The sequence below is a fragment of the Rhinolophus hipposideros genome (genome assembly GCF_964194185.1).
Source record: "Rhinolophus hipposideros genome assembly, chromosome: 10".
NCBI lineage: Eukaryota > Metazoa > Chordata > Mammalia > Chiroptera > Rhinolophidae > Rhinolophus > Rhinolophus hipposideros.
In genome coordinates this window covers 34,626,384-34,654,214 of record NC_138056.1, presented here as the reverse complement: position 1 = coordinate 34,654,214, position 27,831 = coordinate 34,626,384, and the positions used below count along the sequence as shown (strand labels likewise).

The 27,831-nt window shown below is 37.5% G+C and overlaps 1 protein-coding gene across 2 annotated transcripts; it reads left to right on the top strand.

The window, feature by feature from the left end:
* Nucleotides 1-801: 801 nt before the first annotated feature.
* Nucleotides 802-25,950, top strand: LDHC (lactate dehydrogenase C; the record flags this gene model as incomplete). Of its 2 annotated transcripts, none has more annotated exons than XM_081062470.1 (8): nt 802-903; nt 1,206-1,340; nt 3,082-3,199; nt 9,558-9,731; nt 16,055-16,228; nt 18,454-18,571; nt 23,372-23,495; nt 25,671-25,950. In XM_081062470.1, the coding sequence occupies exons 2-8, from the start codon at nt 1,215-1,217 to the stop codon at nt 25,833-25,835; spliced, it is 999 nt and encodes a 332-aa protein (XP_080918596.1). In that variant the 5' UTR covers nt 802-903; nt 1,206-1,214. The 2 variants fall into 2 exon arrangements, with proteins under 2 accessions (XP_080918596.1, XP_080918597.1); XM_081062471.1 differs by having other exon boundaries at nt 835-923; nt 25,671-25,835.
* Nucleotides 25,951-27,831: the final 1,881 nt, after the last annotated feature.

Sequence of the window (27,831 nt, the reverse complement as noted above, 5' to 3'; positions counted from 1 at the left end):
CGACAAAAGATGACAGAGGAGGCTGTGTCCCCTTGTGTGAGTCATAAATACATTCTTGTCATAAATAAGTCACCCTTAGAAAACTAGACGTGGCCTTTCTTTTTCATTACTATCCTCTGTTCTCACAAGAGAAACTTGAAAATTATTTCGTTCCTCGGTCCTGAAGCTTCAAAGCTTAAAAGTAAATTTTTAAATTCCTGCCAATGAATGCTTGCACAAGGGGGTGATAAATGCATCAAAGAAGTACGTTCCTCAAAGTCAGGTTGGTCATTCCCAAGTCCACCCTTGACTTAAATTCCTTTTCCTCCTTGGGGCGCAGGTTGCTGTAGCATGCCCTCTCCGCAAGGGGCAAGTTAGGTCGGTACAAAGTAGCTGCCCATCTTCGCTCTCGCCGCAGGATTTGGAAGCAATTTCTGCAGGATGCTGTCTTAAGCTGGCACCACCCAAAGCACAGGAGGTGCTCCCAGCACGGTTCTTTCCCATGGGGGCCTCGAGCCTGGCCGCGTGGTCGTGGGGTCGCCACAGAAGACACGGCCCTAAAATTAGTCCCAGGCCTACGCCGGCCGAAGGAGGTGAAGCAACACTCCAACATCCTTTCTTGCACACTCTTGAAGATCACCTAGAACGCTTCGCAGACAGGACGACGTCCCCGCAGGTACCCTAAGAACCCGCTCACTCCCAGAGCACGGCAAGCGCTTGCCAACGCGCCTGCGCCCGGGTCGGCCAGGGGCGGAGCCCGCGTGCTGACGTGTGGGAGCGTGCGTGCGTGATGGGCGGAGCGTAACCGTCGCCTGGCTTCGCACTTCAGCAACGGTTGCTGCTGGGTTTCTTTTCCTGGGGTTACTGTTGTGAAAAGTCTTCCTTAAAGGCGGAGTGCTGCGCTTTGGGGCTTTCTCTACTGAGGTGCGCCACACGGAGCATGTGTGAGCATCTGGTCCTGGGGCCAAGATGGTAGCTGGGGGCAGGGAGGAATCAAAACGCCCGTTGGTGTCCCAACCCCTACCACTGATAGATGGGCTGGTCCTTATCTGCTTCTGCACACCCGGAAATTCTTTCCTTCGCTGTCCCCCAACCCCCCGCTCCAACTTTCTGCAAACTCGAGAGGTAGTTTCTTAGGTGTGAAGTGTGGTGAGGTACACCGGGTAGGTACGACGGTGATGAATCTAGGGAGTTGGACTCCACGGAAATTGCATTATCCCTAGCAGGTTCTCAAAATGTCAACGGTCAAGGAGCAGCTTATTGAGAATCTAATTGAGGATGACAAAATCTCCCAGCGGAAGATCACCATTGTTGGAGCTGGTGCTGTGGGCATGTCTTGTGCTATTTGTATCTTGCTGAAGGTAAGGGATAACAAGGCTATCCTGTGGCTGAAAATCAAGTAAGCACTTTTAGGTCTGGACAGCAAATACGTATACTCTTCTCAGATTTTGACACAATTCAAAAAAAAAACATTTATTGGGAGTTTACCATGTGTCGGGCCTGGATAGACTATTTTAAATTTATTCGTAGGATGCACGTTGATGGGATTATTTTGTTGAATAGCACAACATTTTCTGTTGAAATGATCCATGAATTGCCTTCCTTGAAGTGTAATGGGTAAAAATCATGTTTCCCGATGGCTTATACTTAAAAATTTTTTTAAAATTGTGTAAGTATCACATGCTCATTGTAAAACAAAAAATACCAAATTTAATAAAATAAAAACGGAAGTTCTTTAATTTTCCTGTCTATTTCCAGAGCGTCTTTTCATGTGCTTATGGGCCATTTGTAAATCTTTGAAGAAATGGCTATTAAATCCTTTGCCCATTTTTAAATCAGGTTATTCCTCATTGTTCAGTTGTAGGAGTTCTTTTTATATTCTAGATATTTAACCGTTTCCCAGATACATGATTTTCAAATATTTTTCTCCCCTTCTATGGGTTTCCTTTTACTGTGTTGATTGTGTCCTTTGATGCATGGATGTTTTTTATTTTAATGTAGTTCAATTTATCATTTTTACTTTTGTTGCCTGTGCTTTGGTGTCATAACAAAAAGATCATTGCCAAATCCAATGTCAGGAAGCTTTTCGTCTATGTTTTCTTATAAGAGTTTTATACTTGTAGGTCTCACATTTAGATCTTTGGTTTATTTTGAGTTAACTCTGTATATGGTGTAAGGTAAATGGTCCAACTTCATTCTTTTGTGTGTAAATATGCCATTTATTGAAAAGACGGTCCTTTCCCCATTGAATGGGCCTGGCACCGTTGTCAAAAATCATTTGACCATAAACATGAGAGTTTATTTCTAGGCTCTTTATTCTGTTCTGTTGCTGTATCTGTCTGTCTTTGTTCCATTACCACACTGTTTTGATCCCTCTAGCTTTGTTTTGAAATTGGGAAGCATGAAACCTCTTAAGTTTGTTATTTTTCAAGATTATTTTGGCTATTCAGAGTCCCTTGAGATTCCATGTACATTTTAGAATGTACTCCTGTATTTCTTTAAAAAAATGCCATTGGGATTTTGATAGGGGTTGCATTACATCTGTAAATCACTTTGGGTAGTATTAACATTTTAACAATAGTAAGTCTTCCAATCCATGAACTTGGGGTGTCTTTCCATTTATTTGTGTCTTCTTTCATTTGTTTCAGCAACGTTTGGTAGTGTTCACTGTACAAGTCTTTTGCTTCTCTAATTATTTTAAAGGTATTATTTAATCTTTATAACAACCTTAGGAGGTAAGTACTGTTATCTCCATTTATAAATGAGAATATTGAAGCATGGATGTTAAGTACCTTGCCCATGGTCAAATGGCTGGTAAATTAAGGGGCCAGAATTCAAACCTTGGCAATCTGGACACAGATCCTGTGCTCTTAAAGATTTTACTATATTATTTAGACAATTTTTGGAAACCTGCAAAGGAAGATGACAAGAAGCAAAGCCAGTCGGTCACTCTAGGCATATTCAAAAACTGCCATTTTTATCTATTAAAAATATAACTATCCTTTGATTATAAAATAGCCATACAAAATTTTTCTTATTCTACTGAAACTGAAATAGGAACATTTTCCAGAACATTTTATTCAGAATTTTCATGTATTTTAGGATTTGACTGATGAACTCGCCCTTGTTGATGTCGCAGAAGACAAATTGAAGGGAGAGATGATGGATCTTCAGCATGGCAGTCTTTTCTTTCATACTCCCAAGATTATCTCTGGAAAAGGTTAATTTTAGTTTTATAAAGTTATTTTCAGAGCTTTAAAAAAAGCAATGAATTTTACCAAACTGATAAATATAGAATTAAAAATAGGACCATTATCATTAGAACATATAGTTTAAAAGGTTATTTATTTATCTTTTTAAAGAACATTTCATTCTCATTGGAGAAAATTTTGGTGAATACACAAAAGTATAAAGAAATATTTAAATCTCTTCTAATAGCATATTTCCTTTTTCTCTTTGTTTTTTTTTTCCATAACTGACATTATATAAATACTTTTTAAACTTACCGTCTGTCTTATAGATTGCCTGAAGGATATGCAAACTTGAATAGTTTTTTTAATATTATTGATACGTTTATCTGTACTCTTTAACCTGGTTTTCTTTTTTGTGTTTATAGAGGATTAGGTTTCAAGGTACAGTGTGAGGTTATAGAACAGGAAATGGAGAGCTTGTCTCCATTAGCATTAGCGTCATGTCTTGACCAACTAAGAAGCCTCAGAGAATTAGGAAAAATAACTATTTTATCATACCCTAAAGTGGGTAGTGCACTCTGGTAGTTTGATTCAACAGATGTAGTTGTCCTAGAAGCCCTTTTATCTAACATGATTAGAACTGAAGGTGGTTACTTAATTTAAATATGCTGTTAGAAAGAACCATCATGAACATTGTATATTGACCTAAAACATGTAAATGTACTTAGATTAGAAGTTCATTTGCGAATTTTCTGATTGTAGGGCAAAGCCTTTTAGTGTGGCTCAGCTGATTGGAGTTTTGCAGTATCTTTTTAAAAGCACAGTAGTAGTGATCATTTCAATTTCTTTAAAATACTACAGTTAATTTAAAGATACTCATTAAGCAATTTGATCACAAAACTCTACTAAATTGTTATGGTTTTCCTTTATTTTTATTTCTCTTGCACCTAAAAGGACAACTTTTAAACAACTTGTTTTTAATATGTCTTTCCAAGGCATTCAACGTAATTTTCATAGAAATAATTATTTTAAAATATTATGAGATATTTGAAATATAAATAGTTTAAGTATAATAAACATCAGTGTATCCAACACCCAGCAAAAGAAGTGAAACGTTATCAGTTCAGTTGCTACAATCTGGCTGTAACATCTGTTCATATCTCACTTCTGAATGTCATGTTTACTGGGCATGTTTTTCCCCACTTCTATTGAGTGATTTGCATCATATAATTAATAGATATGACTGGCACAAATAACGTCTGGGCATAAACGTCCTTGCGATGCAGCACTAGTGAGCAGAAGCACGCACACATACAGAGAGACGCCCACTAGCTGGGAGTGTTCCGTGTGCCTTGGCGTCAGGATGGTTTACATCAGTTAATCCACTGAGTTGGTTATGTGGAGTCAACTGAAAAGAGCTACTACTGTATTAAAATACTTTCAAAACCAATCAGCCTTTCATTTCTAGTAAGATGGCAGGTGCCATATCTGGATCAATTGTTTTGCTGTAAATAAGAAAAACTCCTGCATAAAATGTGAAAGAAAAAGATATCCTGAAAGAATTCTCTTAACAAAGTGAGACATTTTCGTAACAGTCAGTAGAGAGTTAAGCAGAGCACTGTAGCTAGTTTTCACTCGGTAGCAATAGCCAAACCTCGTGCATTTCAATTTTGTTTTTCGCTACCTACAGGACTTAGGAGACTGGAGACAGCCATACTTGAGGTGTTGCATAGGAGATAACCCCATAAAGCTGGACTCCAATGGATTACACCAGGGATCAGTAAACTTTTTCTAGAAAGGGTCAGATAGTTAATATTTTAGGCTTTGTGGGCTATGTGGTCACTGTCAGAACTCCTCAGCTCTGCTGGTGTAGACTGAAAGCAGCCATCAACAGTACTTAAGTAAGTGAATGTGTACTTAAGTAAGACTTTATTAACAAAAATAGTGGACGAGATTTGGCCTGCTGGCCTTAGTTTGCCAATTCCTTAATGTAAAGATGACCTAGAAATGATTTCCTTCCTACCTTTGGGGACTGCAAGTAAAATTGAGTGTCTCAGATGCTTAGTAAAGGAGGGAAATGGTTGCTAAGGATTTCGAGCTATAAGTCCTAAATAAGCTTATTTGAATTCCGAAAACTCTCAAGCAGGCTTAAGACTTAAGATGACTCTTTTTAGGAAATCCACTTTATTTCAGACCTCAAAGAACTTCCACAAACAAAATTCCAGCTAAAATGAACATCTCACAGTAGGAATAATTAAATCTGTAAGAAAATACATGAGCAAGAACCAGCAGACATAACAGAGAAGGCCATCATAGATTTCAAATATTGAAATTATCAACACAAATTATAAATTAATTCTGGTTATTCTATTTAAAGAAATAAAGGACAAACTTGAAAATATCAGTAGGAGACAGGAAACTATTAAAAAAACCAGACTTTTAAAATAACCAAATATGGGCTGGCCTGGTGGCTCAGGCTGTTGGAGCTCCATGCTCCTAACTCCGAAAGCTGCTGGTTCGGTTCCAACATGGGCCAGTGGGCTCTCAACCACAAGGTTGCCAGTTTGATTCCTTGACTCCGCAAGGGATGGTGGGCTCCGCCCCCTGCAACTAAGATTGAACACGGCACCTTGAGCTGAGCTACCGCTCAGCTCCGGGATGGCTGGGTTGGAGCGCAGGCTCTCAACCACAAGGTTGCCAATTCGACTCCCACAAGGGATGGTGGGCTGCGCCCCCTGCAACTAGCAATGGCAACTGGACCTGGAGCTGAGCTGCACCCTCCACAACGAAGACTGAAAGGACAACAACTTGACTTGGAAAAAAAAAAGTCCTGGAAGTATACACTGTTCCCCAATCAAGTCCTGTTCCCTTTCCCCAATAAAATCTTTAAAAAAAAATAACCAAATATAACATACAAATATGTAAGAGAATGAAGTAAAACTCAATTAATGGATTTACTAATAGAGCAAACACATTTAAAGAGAGAAGTGGTGAGTCTAAGGCAATTACCCAGAAAATAGCAAGAAGTGGAAAATAGGACAGGTTAAGAATCTTGGAGGGTAGAGTGCAAAAGTGTAATGTACATCTAATTAGAAAAGTAAATGGGGCAGAGGATTACGATTGGGCATTTTTGAGAATTGATGAAAAACATCAACCAACAGATTCAAACCAAATAATTTCAAGAAGGACCACCTAGACACATTTTTGTGACATTAGAGAACAGTAAAGGCAAAAAGAAGAAAAAATTGTCACAAGACACATTACCTACAGAAAAGAGAAAGGATGACAGGCTGACATCAATTGCAGCAGTGACAACGGAGGACAATGGAATGATACTTTTAATGTGCTGTTAGAGAATAAATGTCAGTCTAAAGTCTGTATCCTGTAAAATATCTTTCAAGAATAACGGTGAAATAGACATTTTCAAACTGAGATAGTTACCATCGGTTACAAGGTCTGAGATGCAAGGGAAAAAAAGCACAGAAAATGGTAAAAATGAGGACAAATCTAAATATACATCAGTTGTATATAAGACTACAATGTCTTAAGGGATTAAAAAAATAAACTGTAGCATATAAATCTGGGGGTGAGAGGTGGTAGTGGTAAATGATGTAATATTTTAAATTCCCCAATCATTAGGGAAAAGGGAAAGGCGATGATTAACTTTGGGCTTTGATAAGTTACATATGCATGTTGTAAGTTCTGTGACAACCTTTAAGGAATAGGAACAGCCTGTAACCTCTACATTAGCAAAGGGAAAGAAGTAAAATTTAGAAAAACACACCCAGTGAATCAAAAAGAAGATAAGAAAGGAAAACAAATATAAGAAGAGGGACAACATAGAACCGAGTAAGAGTGAATCAAGGATGTCAGACACAAATTATTAATTAACAATCCATTATATTTCTGTATGTCAAAAACAGGCAAAAAAATTTAAAACTGATATTTACAAAATCTTCAAAAACAGGAAGTACCTGGGAATAATTCTAATAAGACACGTCTAAGAACTTTTATACAGAAAATAATGCAACCTCATTGAAAAATATCTAAGCAAATGAAGAAATATGCCTTGTTCATAGAAGTCTCAATATTGTAAGCTGTCCATTCTTCCCATATTGATTATAGATTATTGACAATCACAACAAAACGGACTTCGTTGTTGTTATACATGGTAAACTAATTCTAAAATTCATCAGAAATTCAAAGGTCTGAGAATAGACAACATGCTTTTATAAAACATTGTTAAAATACTTAATTTTGATGCAGTCTATCATAAATAAGTCAATAGAGTTTCCACTCTGCCCCAGATACATCTGTGTAGTAAGAACCTGGTGCCACCCAGCTGGGAATGTCTGAATGATGTCCCATGTCTTATCTCAGCTGGAGCGGGAACCTTCCATGTTGTTCCTGTCCATTAATTGCTTCTAAATCCAGATGACCAAATAGACTTTTATGTAGGCCTAGGACAGTTGATTCAGGCATTCCAGGATCTGCACCCCTCTTAAACCTGTTGTAAATCATGAGCTCCAATAAAGCTCTGGTGGATGGCAAACTTGCCACACTTGAGCTGAGGCAGCCTCTGCTTGACCTCTGCGTTCAGCTTCACCATGGTAACAGCCTGGCCTGTGCCTGTCAACAAGACACTCTTGAACAATAAGGAGGTGGTGAGAACTTGCTTTACCAGATATCAAGACGTATTATAAAGCTACATTAATTGAGTGCAGAGACACACAAAAGATGGTTGTGTAACACTGATATTACAGCTCATTGGGAAATTTATGGACTTATAAAATTGTCTTTTTGTTATGGCAATGGTTATTTTTATGGAAAGAAATAAAATTGGACCCTTACCTGATAATACATACAAAAATTTTCCCTGCCCCAGTAAAGATTTTAATTAAAAAGACAAACTTAGAGGGGCCGGCCTGGTGGCTCAGGTGGTTAGAGCTCCATGCTCCTAACTCCGAAGGCTGCTGGTTCGATTCCCACATGGGCCAGTGGGCTCTCAACCACAAGGTTGCCAGTTCAACTCCTCCACTCCCCCAAGGGATGGTGGGCAGCACCCCCTGCAACTAAGATTGAACATGGCACCTTGAGCTGCCGCTGAGCTCCCAGATGGCTCAGTTGGTTGGAGCGTGTCCTCTCAATCACAAGGTTGCCGGTTCGACTTCCACAAGGGATGGTGGGCTGCGCCCCCTGCAACTAGCAACGGCAACTGGACCTGGAGCTGAGCTGCACCCTCCACGACTAGCACTGAAAGAACAACTTGAAGCTGAACGGCACCCTCCACAACTAAGATTGAAAGGACAACAACTTGACTTGGAAAAAAGTCCTGGCAGTACACACTGTTCCCCAACAAAGTCCTGTTCCCCTTCCCCAATAAAAATCTTAAAAAAAAAAAAAGAGAGACAAACTTAGAAAGATGGCATTTTTTAGGCTGACATGTTTCACATTAATGTGAGAAATGATTTCTCCTTTCTACCAAGTAAAAGACCTACCGGAGGAAACTCTCTGCACACAGTCCACCACTCACTCTTGCTTAAAGTACTTGTTTGACATTCATTCACCTTCCATAAACTCTTACCTAACCACAGAAGTCCAAAGTAATCTCTCAATCTCTTTTTTTAAGGTAAGGTTATGATTTTCACCACTCGAGAATGGTTGGTAACTTCTGAGTATAAAGGATGTGTTAGGGGCCATGGGCTTCTAAGATACTGGTGATGTCTGTTAATTTGTGTGATTTTTACAGAGTTGTTAACCTTAATATTTAAAAAATTGAACATGTATTTCTTATACATTCTTCAAAATAAATGATATAATTCGCAATAGAGCATTTGGAAAATAAGTGTAGTGAGCAATGGAATGTCACCGATTATCCACAGATGTTTTACATTTTCTCATCTGTACAATAATTAATGTGGACCTCAAGTGCCTGAAACATAGAAGGTGCTAAGATATTTATGAATGAAAGGGAGGAGGATGAGATCAGAACCTGTTATAATGGATCTTATGATCAAATTAGGGGTATAAAGATGACATAACCGTGGGAAGAGAACATCAGGCATTATATGTAAGGACTGTTTGAGAATTATAGGCAGTAATTCAGTAATGCTATAAAAATTCAGTAAAGAGAATAGTATTTGGGCATAATAATATTTCAAATAATTTGAACTGTGGAGAGGTGACTCTGGAGAAGTTACAAGGGTTTTTGTCCATTTATCCTCTAATATCCAGAATACTACATGGAAAGTCTGTTCATCTCCAAATGCCAGACATGAAGATATATGAGCACTTTAATAACAAGGTCATACAATAGACTTTTAAAGAATTAAGGCACGATGATTATGGCAGTCTTGATATAAATATTATCTTTTGTTTTCCTTTTAGATTACAGTGTATCTGCAAACTCCAAATTAATTATTATCACAGCAGGTGCGCGGCAGCAGAAAGGGGAAACTCGTCTTTCCCTGGTTCAACGTAATGTGAATATCATGAAATCAATCATTCCTGCCCTAATCCATCATAGTCCTCACTGTAAGATGATTATTGTTTCAAATCCAGGTGAGTCTTTTTCTTCCCTTTAACTGCATAAGGGATGGTCTTTCCATAACATTCCTTTTAAAAAAACCAACTTAATCGAGGTAACATTTATGTATGATAAACTGCATGCATTCAAAGAATACAATGTGAGTTTTTTCCAGCTTTATTGAAATAGAATTGCCACATGTAAGCTTGAGGTGTACACTGACGTATTACAAAATGATTACCATAGTAGGGTTAGTTAACACCTCCGTCACCTCATAGAGTCATTCCTTGGTATTCTTGGGGGATTGGTTCCCGGACCCCCATGGATACCAAAATTCTGGGATGGTCAAGTCCCTTATATAAAATGGAGTAGTAGTTGCATATAACCTATATTTGCATATAGTCTACAGTAGGATATGCCTACGTGTTACTTCATTTGCGTGGATTCAGCATAGTGCTCACTGTGTGGTAAACTCAAGTTTTGATTTTTGGAGCTTTCTGGATTTTTTTCCCCAAATATTTTTGATATGCGTTCAGTTGATTGAATCCGCAGATACAAAACCTTTAGATACAGAAGACCAGCAGTAATTACGATTTCTTTATTGTGGTGAGAACATTTAAAATTTATTCTCTTAGCAACTTTCAGATACATTGTTAACTATAGTCACCAGTACTGTATATTAGATCCCCAGAACTTGTTCATCTTATATCTGGAATTTTAAGTTTATCCTTTGACTGACATCTCCCTCTTATCCCCCCTCCCCTGACAACCACCATTGTACTCTTTTGTTTTTAATTTTGTTAAGGAATATTGGGGAGCATTGTGTTTCTCCAGGGCCCATCAGCTCCAAGTCGTTGTCCTTCAATCTGGTTGTGGAGGGCGCAGCTCAGCTCCAAGTCTAGTTCCCTTTTTTCAGCCTTTAGTTGCAGGGAGTGCAGCCCACCATCCCATGGAGGGAATTGAACTGGCAACCTTGTTGTTGAGAGCTCATGCTCTAACCAACTGAGCCATCCAGCCACCCCACCATTGTACTGTTTCTATGAGTTCAGTTTTTTTAGATTCCATATGTAAGTGACATCATACAGTGTTTGTCTTTCTCTGTCAGATTTATTTCATAGTAAAATGTCTTCAAGGTCCATCCATGTTGTCACAAATGGCAGGATTTCCTTCTTTCTTGTAGCTAAATATTCCATTGTGTGTATATATACTCTTGTACCCAGAAGTGGGATTACTGGGTGATATGGTAGCTCTACTCTTAATTTTTTGAGGAACCTCCATACTGTTTTCCATAGTGGCTGCACCAGTTTACATTCCCACCAACAGTGCACAAGTGTTCTCTTTCCTCCACATCCTCACCAAATACCCCTAAATATTTCATATTTTTGATGTTATTATAAAAGGAGTTATTTACATTTCATTCCAATTGTTTATTGCTAGTGTATAGAAATACTATTGTTTTTTACGTATTGAGCTTGTATTTTGAAACATTGCTAACTTCACTTATTAATTCTAGTAATTCTCTTTATATTCTTAGGTCTCTACATCATTATGTTATCTGTAAACACAGTTTAACTAGTTTTAATTCTTCCTTTCCAATTTGAATACCTTTTTATTTTCTTGACTCATTTCACAGGTTAGGACCTCCAGTACAATAGTGAATAGAGGTAGTAATGAGAGACAAATCTGAATCACCCCGGAGGCTCATTTTCTCCCTCCTTTGGTAGCTTATCAAAGCCAGCATGTGGAGAGACAGCAAGGTCTGAAGCTGATGTCAGCATTCCTGGCATGCAAGGTGCTTTCCAGGGCCCTCTGTAGGTAGACCTTGGCTCTGAAAATGCATACTCCTTACCATTGTTCATGGACCCAGCTATCCTCTAATAAATTTTTTGTTACTTAAGGAAACTAGGCGTTCCCTTCCCCCTCCAAAGCTAACATATAGATATGTAACACAGTGTGGTGGTGGGGCTCATTCTTGTACTGGGAAGAGTTTCAAGAGAACATCCTGCTTGCCAGTCAAGGGAGGCTACTTCGTACTTGGCCATTTGGTATGTAGAAGATCTGTGCCTAAGCTATGCTGTAGCATAATGAGAGTTTAGTGTGCATAGTATGGCGCCCTACTTCTCTGCTGCTAAGATTTTCCCCAGTAAACACTACGTGATACTCTGGTATTACTAGCATGTGTCGATGATACCCTCACACAAGTGTTGACAGTGACATGGTTGCCTATTTCCTTATCTTATGGGGAAGGCATAATCTTTCATCATTGAGTATGATGTTTAATGTGTGTTTTTCTAGAAATTCCCTTTTCATAATTGTGGAGAGTTTTTAAAATCATGTATGGGTGTTAAATTTTGTCAAATGCTTTTTTCTGCATCTATTGACCCTTTTATCATTATATAAAGTCTTTGTCTTTAGGAATAATTTTAAAGTCTTTTTTTTATTGTGGCAAAATTACATGATATGAAATGTACCATTTTAACCATTTTAAAGTGTGTAATTCAGTGGCATTAAGTACATTAAGTATATTTTATTTTGTTCAGCTACTACCACTGTGTAGAGCCCAGATTTTTCATCACCCCAGATGGAAACTCTGTACCCGGTAACAAGTCACTTCCCATTAACTCCTCTCTTCATTCCCTGGCAACCTCCCTTTTTTTGCTTTCTGTGTCTATGGATTTGTCTATTCTGGATATTTAATATAAATGGGGTTATACAATATTTGTGTCCGGCTTCTTTCACTTAATAATGTTTTCAAGGTTCATCCATATTGCAGCATGCATTAGTACTTCATTCCTTTTTGTGATTGAATAATATTACACCGTATAGATATACCACATTTCATTTACCATTCAGCAGTTGATGGACATTTGAGTTATTTCTACCTTTTGGCTATTGTGGATAATGCTGCTGTGAGCATTCATGTACAAATTTTTGTTTGACCACCTGTTTTCAATTCTTTTGGGTACATAGCTAGGAGTAAGTAGAAATACTGAGTTATATGGCAATTTTATGTTTGATTAGTGAGTAACTGCCAAACTGTTTTCCATAGTGGTTGTACTATTTTACATTCCCACCAGCAGTTATAAATGTTCCAGTTCTTTCCACCAACACTTATGTTATGTTCCATATTTTTATTGTAACTATTCTAGTGGATGTGAAGTGACATCTTATTGTGGTTTTAATTTGCATTTCCCTAGTGCTTAATTACATTGCATATCTTTTCAATGCTGCTGGCCATTTGTATATCTTCTTTGGAGAAACGTCTATTCAAGTTCTTTGCTTATTTTTAATTAGTCTGTGTTTTGGTCATTGAATAATAAGAGTTCTTTATATATTCTGGATACAAGACAGTTATATATTCTGGATACAATCAGATACATGATTTACAAACATATTCTCCCATTTTGTGGGTTGTCTTTTCACTCTCTTAGTGAAAAGTGTACTTTGATGCCCCAAAATGTTTAATTTTAATGAAGTCCAATTTATCTGTTTTTCCTTTTGTTACTTGTAATTTTGGTGTCATACCTAAGAAATCATTGCCAAATCCCAGGTCATGAAGATTTATCTTTATGTTTCTAGCTCTCATATTTAGGACTTTGATCCATTTTGAATTAACTTTGTACATGGCATGAGGTCAAGCTTCATTCTTTCTCATATGGATAGCCATTTGTCCCAACAACATTTGTTGAAGAGGTTATTCTTTCCCCAATGAATGGTCTTAGCACTGTTGTCTAAAAATCAATTGATCATAGATGAGTGAGTTTATTTCTGGTCCTTCAGTTCTAATCCATTGATTGATGTGTCTGTTCTTATGCCTGTATCATTCTGTTTTGATTACTGTAGCTATGGAGTCAGTTTTGAAATCAGGAAGTATGAGTCCTTCAGCTTTATTCTTCTTTTTAAAGATTGTTTTCACTGTTCAGGTCCCCTTGTGATTTCCAATGCATTTTAGGACTGGTTTTTCCATTTCTGAAAAACAAAAAACAGGCCTTTGGAATTTTGATAGGAATTGAATCAAATCTGTAAATCACTTTGGGGAGTATTGCCATATTAACAATTGCAATTTTTCTAATCCATAAACATGGGATGTGTTTCCATTTCTTTATGTCTTCTTTAAATTTTTTTGGCAATGTTTTGTCGTTTTCAGTGTACAAGTCTTTCACTTCCTTGGTTAAATTTATTCCTAAGTGTTTTAGATTATTTTCAATACTATAAATTGAATTTTCTTATTTTCCTTTTTGGATTGTTCATTGATAGTGTATAGAAATACAGCTAATTTTTTAAAAAAATAATACATTTTATTTAACCCAATTTATCCCAAAATTATTTTAACATTTAATCAATATTAAAATTATTAGTGAGATATTTTTTTGAAATACAGCTAATTTTTGAGTGTTGATCTTATATCCTGCAACTTTACTGAATTCATTTATTACCTCTAATAGTTTTATTGTGTGTATTTGTGAATTCTTTAGGATTTTTCTGTGTATAGGATCATGCCGTCTTCAAATAGAGTTTTACTTCTTCCTTACCAATTTGGATGCCTTTTATTTCTTTTTTTTTTTGCCTAATTGCAAGTGACTCACTTTAGATTTAAAGACACAAATAAGTTGTAAAAGTAAAAGGATGGAAAAAGATATTTCACACACACACGGGAACCAAAATAAGCTGGAATCACTATGCTGATTATCAGAGAAATTAGACTTCAACACAAAAATTATTATTAGAGGCAAAAAAGAATAATATATAATGATAAAAGAGTTAATAGGTACAGAAATAGCATTCAACGAAATTCAACACCCAATCATGGTTTTTAAAAAGAATCTCTCAGTAAACTATGCATAGAAGAAAATTATTTCAACCTGATAAAAGATATTTATGAAAAACCCACGGCTAGCATCATACTCAATGGTGAAAGACTGAAAGGTTTCTCCCACCCGAAGATTAGGTAAGACAAAGAAGCCAGATTTCACCACTTCTGTTCAATGTCTTTCTGGAAGTTGTAGCCAGAGTCATTGAACAAAGATTTACCAGACAAATCCTTTAAATCAACTATTTTAAATATGTGTAAAGAGCTAAAGCAAACCATGAATGAAGAAGTAAAGGAAATGTGAGACTGATGTCTTACCAAATAGTGAATATTATTAGTAAGTACATAGAAATTATAAAAAGGAACTAAATAGAAATTCTTACGTTGAAAAGTTAACTGAAATGAAAATTCAGTAGAGGGGTTCAAGAGCAAATTCAGAAGGCAGAAGAAAGAATCAGTGGACTTGAAGATTGGTTAGTTGTTTAATATTTGGGCTTCCTTAGGGACAGCTTCTACTGCTTTGCTTCCATCGTATGGTCCATACTTTCTTGTTTTGTTTCATGTCTCATAATTTTTTGTTGAAAACTGGACATTAAAAAATTATAATATGAAAACTGTAAAAAATCAAATTCTTCCCTCCCAGGTTTATTTTTATTGATGCTTGTTGTAGTTGTTTGTTTTGTGACTTTTATGAGCTAATTCTGTAAAATCTCTGTTCTTTGTTGTGCATGGCCACAGACATCTTTGTTTTCTGTTTGTTTAGTGATCAGCTAGTGATTGAACAGAACTTGCTTTAAATGTTGAACGAAAAAGTTTCTCCCAGTCTTCACTGAAGGGCTCTATGTGCATGTTGGGGCATGCCTTCAACACTCAGCCAGTTTACAACTGTGCCTTACCCTTCATTTCCTGCTTGTACAGAACCTCAAGGTCAGACAGAGCTAGAGCTTAGGATCCTCTCATGTTTTACCCAAGTATGCACACACCTGCATACAACCCTGGGGATGCATGTGGCCTTATTCTAGGTAGGAGATGCTGATAGTTTAGGTGAAGATGTATGTGGTGATGGAAAGGAAAATGTAGGTGGGGGCGGCTGGTTAGCTCAGTTGGTTAGAGCGTGGTACTCTTAACAACAAGGTCGCAGGTTCGATCCTCACACGGGCCCCTGTGAGCTGTGCCCTCCACAACTAGATTGAAACAACTACTTGCCTTGGAGCTGATGGGTCCTGGAAATACACATTAAAAATAAATAGTTAAAAAAAAAAAGGAAAATGTAGGCAATCTGAGAGGTAGAATTAACTGACTGATTAGTAAATATTCAGAGAGGCACATACATTATCTCAAAAGAGAATTTGTTTTAAAATTCTGATAGTGAATAATTTAGCCTTTTAAAACCTATGTGAGAGATTATCCATATTTCTTTGCTGATTTGCTTCACTTTGAACTCTAATGAATCTGTATTTGACTGTAGAAAATTGATCTATTCAGAAAAATAAATTGTAAAAGGAAGTTACTATAAATCATTTTCTTACAAGAGATTGTTCTTCCTAGTGGATATTTTGACGTACGTGGTCTGGAAGCTAAGTGGTTTACCTGCCACTCGTGTAATTGGAAGTGGTTGTAATCTAGACTCTGCACGTTTCCGTTACCTAATTGGAGAGAAGTTGGGTGTCCATCCCGTTAGCTGCCATGGTTGGATTATTGGAGAACATGGTGATTCTAGTGGTAAGTATAAACCTATTATCATTATGTAATCACACTTCTTATCTGTAATGATGCTTATTTTCTTTGAAGTCTATTTTTTTAATATTAATATAGCTGTGCAACTTTTGTTTTATTGGTATTTCCCCAGTATATCTGTGCTTTTCTATTATTTTACTTTCAGTCTTTTGCATCATAAAATTGTGCATAGAGCATATAGCTGTTTTAAAATTCAGTGAGTATTTCTTTTATCTGGAGCACTTCCATTTATTATTATTTTTTAAATAACGTTATTAAGATATAATTTATATACTATAAAATTCACCCATTTAAAGTGTATAATTCACTGGATTTTAGTATATTCACAGAATTGTGCAGTCATCACCATCATCTAATTAAAGAACATTTTCATCACTCCAAAAAGAAACTCCTACTTCTCTGCACTCACCCCCACCCTAACCCCAAGTAACTGCTACTTTCTGACTCTGTAGATTTGTTTATTCTAGACTTTCATATAAATAAATTTCTATAATATGTAATTTAAACTATTACTTAGACCATACCAACCTTTTTCTTTTCTGAACTTAAACATTTAAGCTCTGCTGCACAATTAGAACTTTATACTTATTACGGTGTTCTCTAATTGTGTCATATGTATAAATCTTATTTCCATAGTGGCAATAAACTCATTGAGAATAGGGACCGTTTGTTCCTTCAGTCATTCATTTGTATATTCAAAATGTTTAATGAGCCTTTCTCTTTTCTTTATACTACAAAAGTCATAGTATAATAAATACTTTAGATTTGATTTGGACAAATACCTCTTTGATCAGTGCCTTATTTTGACCCTGTTGCTTCCTGAAAGTCATTAAAAAGAATTTCCCCAAATATGTTTTAATTTCTCACATTTAGTATTCTATTGTTTTATTTTAAAACAAAGCAGTGTATTCTGATTAGTATTGATTTGAATATATTTAGTATTCTATTTAGTGAGATTTTTGTTTCTTTTCTCTTTTTCTACTTTTTGTTGGATCGATTAAACTTTCTTTAATTTCCTCCATTACTTTGGATGATACACTCACTTTGTAAGTGGTTACCTATAAATTTTTAGCATTTATGCTTGACTTCAAAGTAATTAGTATCTTTGGTGGCCAAGACATGGAAATAACCGAAGTGTCCTTCAATAGATGATTGTATAAAGAAGATATGGTGCACATATACAATGGACTATTACTCAGCCATAAGAAAAAAAAAGAAATATTGTCATTTGAGATGACATGGATGGATCTTGAGAATATCATGCTATGCGAAATAAGTCAGACAGAAAAAGTCAAGAACCATATGTTTAACTCATATGTGGGATATAAAACTGAAAGCAACAAATATACAAGACAAATAAACAAATAAAAACTCATAGACACAGACAACAGTTCAGTGGTTACCAGAGGGAATGGGGAAGGGAGCGAGGTAGAAATGGGTAAAAGGTGTCAAGTATCTGGTGATGGAAGGAGATTTGACTTTTGGTGGTAAACACACAATGCGATATGCAGATGATGTACTATAGAATTGTACACTTGAAACCTATATAATTTTAACCAATGTCACCCCAATAAATTTAATTAAAAATAATTAGTGTCTTTTTCTTCTTTGGAACACAAAGACCTTGGAATGCTTTAAATTTGATCACCCACTTTCTATCATATATGTAATTATTAACCACTTGTCTGGTTCATCCTGTTTTTATATCCCCAAACTAGTTATAATTATTATTATTTGAATACTCCATAGCTGTTTTTATTTATGAACATGTTTGCCGATTTTATTGCTTGTCTTATTTTCTGTATCTAACTCCTTCGTTTTTTTCTTCCTGAAGTATATCATTTCAGTGTTGTTTATGTGAAGGTGTTTTAGTTTCACCTCATTCTTGAGTGACTGTTTAACTGGATATGAGATTGATTCTAGATTGACAGTTATTTTATCTTTTTTCAACCATTCTTTTCTTTGTGGATTCTGTTCTTGTTCCTTGCTTTAAAATGCCTTGTATACCACATAATTATAAATAAATCCTACTACATGTTTTTCTAACACTTACAATTTTATTTTTTACATTTCCCTTTTTTGTCCATTTGAAACTTATTTTTATATATGGTAATAGGTAGTAACCTAACTTTATAAAAAAAATTACTAAACTGGAACAACTGATGCAGTACTAAGAAGAAGCATTCATTCTAAGATATATTTCTTTTTAGTGCCCTTATGGAGTGGGGTAAATGTTGCTGGTGTTGCTCTGAAGACTCTAGACCCTAAAGTAGGAACTGATTCAGACACAGACCATTGGAAAAATATCCACAGACAAGTTGTTGAAAGGTAACAGTACTAATTCAATTTTTTAATGTATTTATAATCAGTCTTAGGAACAAATTTCACAGGCAAAAATACATAGTTGATCTATGCTTTTTGTGATTTAAATAACTCTACCTGCCTGAAAATCCTCGAATTTAGACTTCTATTTTGCAGACCTTAATTTGGGAACATTTTTCAAAAAGAAAATGGACTTCACGAGAACTGTGTGTTTGAGGGTAATTTAGCAAGTGGTTATGAGCATGGACTTTGGAATCAGGTTGCCCAGGTTTGAAACATGGTTCCATCATTTATTAGAGGTGTGATATTGGGAAGTTATTTATTTAAAAAGCTCAGTTTCCAACTTTTTAAAATGGGGATGTTAATAGAGCCTACCTTAGAGGGCTGTTATGAAGAGTGAGTTAATACATGTAAAATGCTTAGAACAGCACCTAGAACTTAAATGTTCATCAAATGGTTTGATGAAAACAAAACAAAACATTGAAGCTGATGCAGATCATCAGAAGGTAACAAGGTTTCCTTATAAATGAAGTGTCTTAACTCCGTGTGCATCAGCCTTGACAGCACACACGATGCTCCTTCATGCTTCAGTCAAGTTACATATTAGTAGAAGTTACAGAACTAAAAAGTCACTTTTGGATATTCTAAACTGGAATATTAAATTTATAAAAGCTCAAGCATAGTGTAGTATATTTATGATAACTCTGCAGAAATGTGTAAGAAATAGGGCAGACACTAAAAAGGCGCACAATATAACAAGGTGATAATGAGTAAGTTTTTATTTTCTAAATGCCTTTTAGTTAAATATATATATATATATATATATATATATATATATATATATATATATATGTATGTATTCTGATTTAAAAGCACATGACCACTTTAACTGGTACAGAGATTGTTTGGGAAGATGAAAAAATCCCGGAGAGGATGGTGGTGATAGTTGTACAGCAGTGTTCATGTACTTAATGCCACTGAACTGTGTCCTGAAAATGGTTGAAATGGCAAATTTTACCAGAATTTTTTTAAAAAGTACACAATATCAATAGTGGTTTGAAGTTCAGACTCAAATTAAAGGGACATAGTAGACTGTAGCCTACCATTAAGTTAGTCAAGCTTGATGAATGGATACTGGACAGAAAACACAGTACATAAATTAGCATTTTCTTTAGGGGTGTTGCAAACACTCGGGAGAGCTTTCAGCTCCCATCACTGCGTGGGGCACACTCAGTTGCAAGGGAAGAGGGCAGACTACCCCAGCTTAGGCAACATGTTGCCTTTGTTTCCCAACGCTTTGTTTTCAATTACAATTGATACTCAATGTTATATTAATTTCAGGTGTACAGCATAGTGGTGAGACATTTGTATAATTTACGAAGTGATGCCCCAAATATGTCTAGTATCCTGGCACCATATGTAGTTATTATAGTATTATTGACTATGCTGTAGTTTACATCCCCATAACTATTTTGTAACTGCCAATTTGTACTTCTTAATCCCTTCACCTTTTTCACCCATTCCCCCCAACACGCTTCCGTCTGGCAACCATCAGTTTGTTCTCTGTATCTGTGAGTCTGTTTTGTTTGTTCTTTTGTTTTGTTTTTTTATTCCACATAAAACTGAAATCATACGGTATTTGTCTTCTCTGTCTGATTTGTTTCACTTAGCATAATACCCTCTAGGTCCACCCATGTTGTCACAAATGGTAAGACTTCTTTCTTTATTACAGCCAAGTAATATTCCATTGTATACATGTACCACATCTTCTTTATCCCGTCGTCCATTAATGGGCACTTAGGTTACTTCCATACCTCGGCTATTGTAAATAGTGTTGCGGTGAACATAGTGATGTATATATCTTTTCAAATTAGTGTTTTGAATTTCTTTGGATAAATACCCAGAAATGGAATTGCTGGGTCACTGCTGGGTAATAAGGTAGTTAGTTCTATTTTTTATTTTTTGAGGAACCTCCAAACCATTCTCCTTGCACCCATTTGTAATCCCACCAGCAGTGCTCAAGGGTTCCCTTTTTTCCACATCCTCACCAACACTTGTTGTTTGTTGATTAATTGATGATAGCCAATCTGACAGGTGTGAGGTGATATCTCATTGTGTGTTTTTTTTTTAATTTTTTTATTGGGTAACAGTGTGTATTTTCCAAGGCCCGTCATCTCCAAATCAAGTTGTTGTCCTTCAGTCTAGTTGTGGGGGGCGCCACTCAGCTCCGAGTCCAGTCACAGTTTTCAATCTAGTTGCAGGGGGCACAGCCCACCACCCCATGTGAGAAACAAACCGGCAACCTTGTTGTTAAGAGCTCACACACTAACCAACTGAGCCATCTAGCTGCTCCTCATTGTGGTTTTAATTTGCATTTCTCTGATGATTAGTGATGTTTCCCAATATTTTTTTTTCCAGTCTCAATATGGCCTCTTCATTATATCCTCTCCCAACACTTTGTAATACCGTTCTTGTCACATAGCCTTCAGGATCTGTGTGCTTGCTTCCAGTCTTCTAGTCCTGGTGCAGTGCACAAATCAAGGGTTAACATAATACACAATGCTGATAACCTAGTTCTCTTATGGTTAACATTCAACCTTTATCTTAACTAATTTATCTATTTTTCCCCCAATTTTTTATTATGATAGAATACACATAACAAAATTTACCATCTTTAACCATTTTTAAGTGTGTGGTTGAATGGTATTCAAATCATTCATAATGTTGTGTAACCAACATCACCATCCATTTTGTATCTCTTTCATCTTGTAAAACTGAAACTGTACCCATAAAACAGTCTCATTCCCCCGCCCTGGCAACCATCATTCTGTTCTCTGTAGGATTTTGACTACTCTATGTCTCTTATATGAGTGGAATCATACAGTATTTGTGTTTTTGTGACTGGCTTATTTCACTTAGCTGATTCTTTCTTCTGCCTACTCAAATCTGCCTTTGAAGGCCTCTAGTAAGTTTTTCATTTCAGTTACAGTCATGTGCTGCTTAAGGATGAGACTACAGGGCCGGCCCGGTGGCTCAGGCAGTTAGAGCTCCATGCTCCTAACTCCAAAGGCTGCCGGTTCGATTCCCACATGGGCCAGTGAGCTCTCAAACACAATGTTGCCAGTTCAATTTCTTGAGTCCCGCAAGGGATGGTGGGCTCGCCCCCTGCAACTAAGATTGAACATGGCACCTTGAGCTGAGCTGCTTGTGAGCTCCCAGATGGCTCAGTTGGTTGGAATGCATCCTCTCAACCACCAGGTTGCCAGTTCGACTCCCACAAGGCTGCGCCCCTGCAACTAGAAACGGCAACTGGACCTGGAGCTGAGCTGCACCCTCCACAACTAAGACTGAAAGGACAACTTGACTTGGAAAAACAAAAAAAAAAGGCCTGGAAGTACACACTGTTCCCCAATAAAAAGTCCTGTTCCCCTTCCCCATAAAATCTTAAAAAAAAAAAAAAAAAAAAAAAAGGATGAGACTACATTCTAAGAAATGCATCCTTAGGTGATTTTGTCATTGTGAGATCATAGAGTGTACTCATACAGACGTAGGGGATATAGCCTACTATTCCTTAGGCTATATCATGGCCAGTTGCCTCCAGGCTACAAGCCTGTACAGCATGGTACTATACAAATGAACATGAGATTAAAGCACAAGAGAAAATGATGCAATCAAGAGACGGGAATATAAGATGTGTGAGGCACTGCTGGCATCACATGGCATGTTGTTTTACAGCACACTTTTTTTTTTAAATAAGTAGAAAGAGTACACTCTAAAATAATGATAAAAAGTATAGTAAATACATAAACTAGTAACATAGTCATTTATCATTATCAATTTTTAGGTACTAAACATAATTGTAAGTGCTACACTGTTTTCCAACTGCATGTGCTGAGGTGGTCTGCTTACACATCAGTCTTATCTTTTGCAACCAAGTGTGTCCCAGTGTCTTGAAACTGTGCATAGGTGGTTGCAGGACCACCGGATACAAATAATGATGCTGTACGTTTTGTGTTTCCTGGATCCTTTTGTCAAAACTAAATAAACTCAGTGCTATGTTAAAACCTCTTTGTCCTTTGAGTTTGACTGTCAGTCCAATCCTGAGATCTTTGTTGGTGGCAGTGCAAAAATATAATACATATTTATTATAGAAAACAAAATTCAAGAAAGCATAAAGAAGATAATATCACCCATTAGCCTGTCACTCAAAAATAGTATTAATAACTTGGTGGATTGATGCAGTTCTAAAGTTCCTATAAAAATGTATTACTTTTTTTACAAGACTGAGATAAGAAATTGCACGCTTAGGACTGTGCTATTTCCTTTGAAAATGTATCATGAACATTTTCCTGTATTTCCATATATTATTGATTTAATGATATATTCTTAGGAAAAAATATGTGCACATGGCTTAAATTATATACATTGTACCCTAGTAACAATTTTAAGTGGTTAGCAAGATGTATATACTAACTTCAAAGGTGATCAGATTCTATGTTTGGATATTTAAGCAACAATACAAAAAGTTTAAAACTAGTTTCATCTTGAGTGTTGCATATGCCCTAGTATTCTACCTTTATTATAAAAGAAGGATGAATTATTACTTAAAGTGAATAATGAAGTTCATGAGAGTCGTATAGAAACCTGTTTTACCTATTCATAACTAATTTCTAGAAGAAATCTCAGAGAAAATTTTAATAGAGTGGTATTGACATATAGGTTGTTTCAAAATGAATGCTTAAAAAACACTGTTTTCTCTAAGTTGACTTCTCATTCATTTGATTGTCTTACTTTCTACAAATGCAGTGCCTATGAGGTTATCAAGATGAAGGGCTATACGTCTTGGGCTATTGGCCTATCTGTGACAGATCTGGTAGGATCAATTTTGAAAAATCTTAGGAAAGTGCATCCAGTTTCCACTCTGGTTAAGGTAGGCTTAAATTGAATCTTCATTTATCATCTTTCCCTTAGTATTTGCTGAGTCCTTACTATGCACCAGGCATTAGGCAAGTTAGTGAGGGTATAATGGGGAACAAAATAGACAGACCCTGACCTCCTAGAACTTAATGAAAGAAATGGACTTAATAAAACTATTACAAAAGAAAATATATAATAAATTATAAGTGCTGTGATGAAAAACTGAAAAGTGCTAAGAGTATACAAGAAGAGAATTTAACTACTCTGGGAAGAAGGGGGCATGGGTGGTGGGTAGGGAAGTCTTCCCAAGGAAGTAAAGTGGGACCTAATCTGAGTAACGAGTAGGAGTGAATTTGAAAGGCTGGACTAACATTCCAAGCAGAAGGAACACACGTGCAGAGGATCTGAAGTAGATATAAGTAGAGAACACTTAAGGATCTGAAAAAAAGGTTAGCTGTTGCAAGGCAGAGAGCAAAGGGAGCACAGGGAAGTTCATGGTGAAGCTGGAGAAGCAAGCAGGTCAGGCCACTGAAAGGAAGAGTGTAGGCTGAGGGGATGGTGGCAGGGGATGGTAGTCAGCACATAGGGACAGGCCAAGCCAGGCCGAGGGGCCCAGGGGCCTTGTTTCCAGTCTACACAGTAGACCCAAATGGCATGATGGAATGGACAGGCATTCTTCAGTTCTAGTCTGAGGATCCCCTTCCAGAAGGAAGAGAGACAGAGAAAGTAGAGGGAAACCAATTACCAAAACACTGGCAGGGAAGCAGAGGGCTTTCTTCCCCTGCCACAGTGGCCTTGTTCTTGATGCCACCCAATCCCTGGAACCTCATGTTAAAGCTTCAAAAGTTACACAGAGGTGGCAACAGAATGACCAAGGACAGGAAAAGGAAGGGAAGGTGAGTTAACTGGAGCTGGAGCCTGGCTGGGAGTGGAATGTGGGCTGACAGTCTGGTGTGGCAGTGGCTTTCCATGGCGAGGTGCAGACCAGGTTAGAATGAGGAAGGAAGACACGTGACTGGTGTAATGGAGCTCAAAGTGGCTCCAAAATGAGGGAGCTGGACTTCAGTGGGGGAGGTGGCCAGTGTCCCTCTGTGGGTGACAAGGGAGCGAGACAGAAACAAGGGGTACACTTGAGCTCCTCAGGAGAGCCCCAGAAATGGTGAGAGGAGAGGGAATCTGGGCTGAGTAATGCCTGTGGGCTGGGAGCTATCATGGGAGCTGGGAGTGACCCCTCCAGAGTCAAGGGGCCTCTCCATTCCATGAATGCTAGTTCCTGGTAACTTTATAATCAGACTGGGAGGAAGAACAAGACCTTCCCATTGCCTCCTCGAGCCCTAGACTCACCCCCAAGGCGTGGGGAAGGAAAGACCAATGAGTGGTGAGAGGAGGGAGGCATGAGGAGTGCACTGGGGACAGCAGGAGGAGGCAGAGGCTTGTGTCTGGGCACATAGGCAGTGTGTGGGTTGCCCAGGTTTCATAGGCTCTCGCAGCTGCTGCCGAGGCCCTGGATTCAGCTGCGGGAGTGGAGGGAACATTAGAGCTGTTGCCTGGAAGTTCAGTGGGCCTGTCTGTCATGTGAGGTCCAGGATAGAAGTCAGCTGGGGTGGTGGACAGAAGTCGCCAGGAAGGCAGGGGTGCATTCCATTGGCACCTGGTGGGGGCCTTCCTGGGCGTGAGAGAAGACCCATACCCATAGGAGGCCTCTCCTTTGGAGGCTTGAGATGCCACCTGTAACATCTGTTGTCCAAACTCAGTGGTGCCCTCTGACATAAAGGTCAACTTATATCAAGCACAGCCTTTCCAGCCACTTCCTGCTTCAGACTTCACTGTTACTTTGATGTATTTAAACACGGACTGCTTGACTTCACAGTTCTTCATCAGATAAAATGATATGAAGAACGGCATGGCATCCTTTCCCTTGGACAGGAGGATGGCCCAGTAAGGGGTAAAGTAGACAGTGCCTTTCTTGGGCCCTTTGAGGCTTCTGGCACGTTATTCATGTCACGGAACACAAGTTCCACGTGGTCCTAGGACACTAGATGCTCTTGGTATTGTTGACGATCACTCCAGCACTTTCCGAGCGATTCATTCGTACTCCATAGCCTCCCAGGATACTCTTATTCTGAAGCTCTCCTGCATAGTTGCGTTTCCATATCAGGTTACTAAATAACCTAATTTTGCCTTTTAGGGCTTATATGGAATAAAAGAAGAAGTATTTCTCAGTATCCCTTGTATCTTGGGGCAAAATGGTGTCTCAGATATTGTGAAAGTTCATTTGAATAATGAGGAGAAGGCCCTTTTTACGAAGAGTGCTGACACACTTTGGAATGTCCAAAAAGACCTGGTATTTTAAACTCTTCTAATGTTCCACTGTTTTATAGAACAGAAAATAACAGACTGTATATTTTACATTTTGAAAGCATTTTAATCTGATCTGTAAAAAAAATAAAGAAAACATTGAAGACCTGTAGAGTAACTCCAGTCTCTCAAGGCTAGAAAAAGGAAACAGTAAAGACATTTCTCCTCTTTATGAATCTCTTATAGCTCTATTCTAATGATACCCAACTTGTACAGATATGTTACACTTCTGAGGGATGTCATACATATAAAAGTTGCCTTTAGGTTTAGTAGAATATGTATAACAATTCATTGTAATATAGACCTTATGATTCTTCTCACAAAACAACAAGCAGTTTTTCTAGTGTTGACATTTCATCTTGTGATTTCTTTAGGGCACCAACATATTCACTTTATATTGCTTCATTGGTTTCATATGTCTATGTGTAATCTTTATCAAGTACTTATTTTTAAGACCAGGCTATATCAGAAGGAAAACAAATATAACTATATAGTATAAAATTTTTTAATGAAATGTCTTCAACCTTGCAAGTATTATTCCAATTCATATAAATTCAAATTGTTGATTTGGTGTCTCTGTTGAAATACTACACAGGGAACTTAGACCATATTCTAGGTAATTTGTTCAGCAACTACTATATTCTTGCTGTATTGTGGTTATAAGGTCAATATGACATGATTTCTGCCCTCAAATATTTTACAGTGAGTATTTAGAGTACATCAACTAATTAATGTTTTTTTTAAGTTTTTATTTTTTATTATTTTTATTGGGGAATATTGGGGAGCAGTGTGTTTCTCCTGGGCCCATCAGCTCCAAGTCGTTGTCCTTCAATCTAGTTGTAGAGGGCACAGCTCAGCTCCAAGTCCTGTCGCCATTTTCAATCTTAGTTGCAGGGGGCACAGCCCTCCATCCCATGTGGGAATTGAACCGGCAACCTTGTTGTTGAGAGCTGGCGCTCTAACCAACTGAGCCATCCGCCGCCCCTCCGGAAGCTCAGCGGCAGCTCATTGTCTTCAATCTAGTTGCGGAGGGCGCCGCTCACTGGCCCATGTGAGAATCAAACCGCAACCCTGTTGTTCAGGGCTTGCGCTCTAATGAACTGAGCCATCTGGCCTCCCCCAACTGATTATTATTACTATTTTTAAAGAAATTAACCTTTTAAAAAAAAGATTTTATTGGGGAAGGGGAACAGGACTTTGTTGGGGAACAGTGTGTACTTCCAGGACTTTTTTTTTTTTTCCAAGTCAAGTTGTTTTCCTTCCAGTCTTAGATGTGGAGGGTGCCATTCAGCTTCAAGTTGTTGTCCTTTCAGTCTTAGCTGTGGAGGGCGCAGCTCAGCTCCAGGTCCAGTTGCCAGTTGCTAGTGGCAGGGGGCGGGAGCTCCAACCACCTGAGCCACCGGGCTAGCCCCCCCAACTAATTGATTATTGATGAATGCTTGTTCACAGTCAATTGGTAGCTCCCTCTTGGTGCCCAGGGTAGAAGTGCACATGCTGCTTTTGATTTATATATACAAATGCATATACTTGTATATACACACAAATATATATACGTACATACAGGTATATACATATATATTATATATACATATATAATACAATTAATCATTCCATGATTCCACAAAGAATTTAAGGGTGTTATGGGAAATATACAAATTGTCAGATGTGTATTATGTATTACAATTCACAAATGCATTAGAAAACAGTTAATTAGGTAGAATGTGGTGGGAGAAGAGAGGTAGAAACCTTGGTTTATCCCAGACTAAGACAAGATAGGGGAATTTTGGATCTACACTTAAAGACTTCATAAGTAATGAATTGAGCTTTCTCTTCTACTTGTAGAAATGGTTATCAGCACTGCACTGATCCAATTCTTAGAGTTTCATGTTATTTAAAAATCGCTGTTGCATAGAGGATTTTTAAAATTTTATTTTTTCTACTTCAGCTCACATTTGTGGGTTGTAAAAAGTAAAAAATTCCCAGTCGAGTGT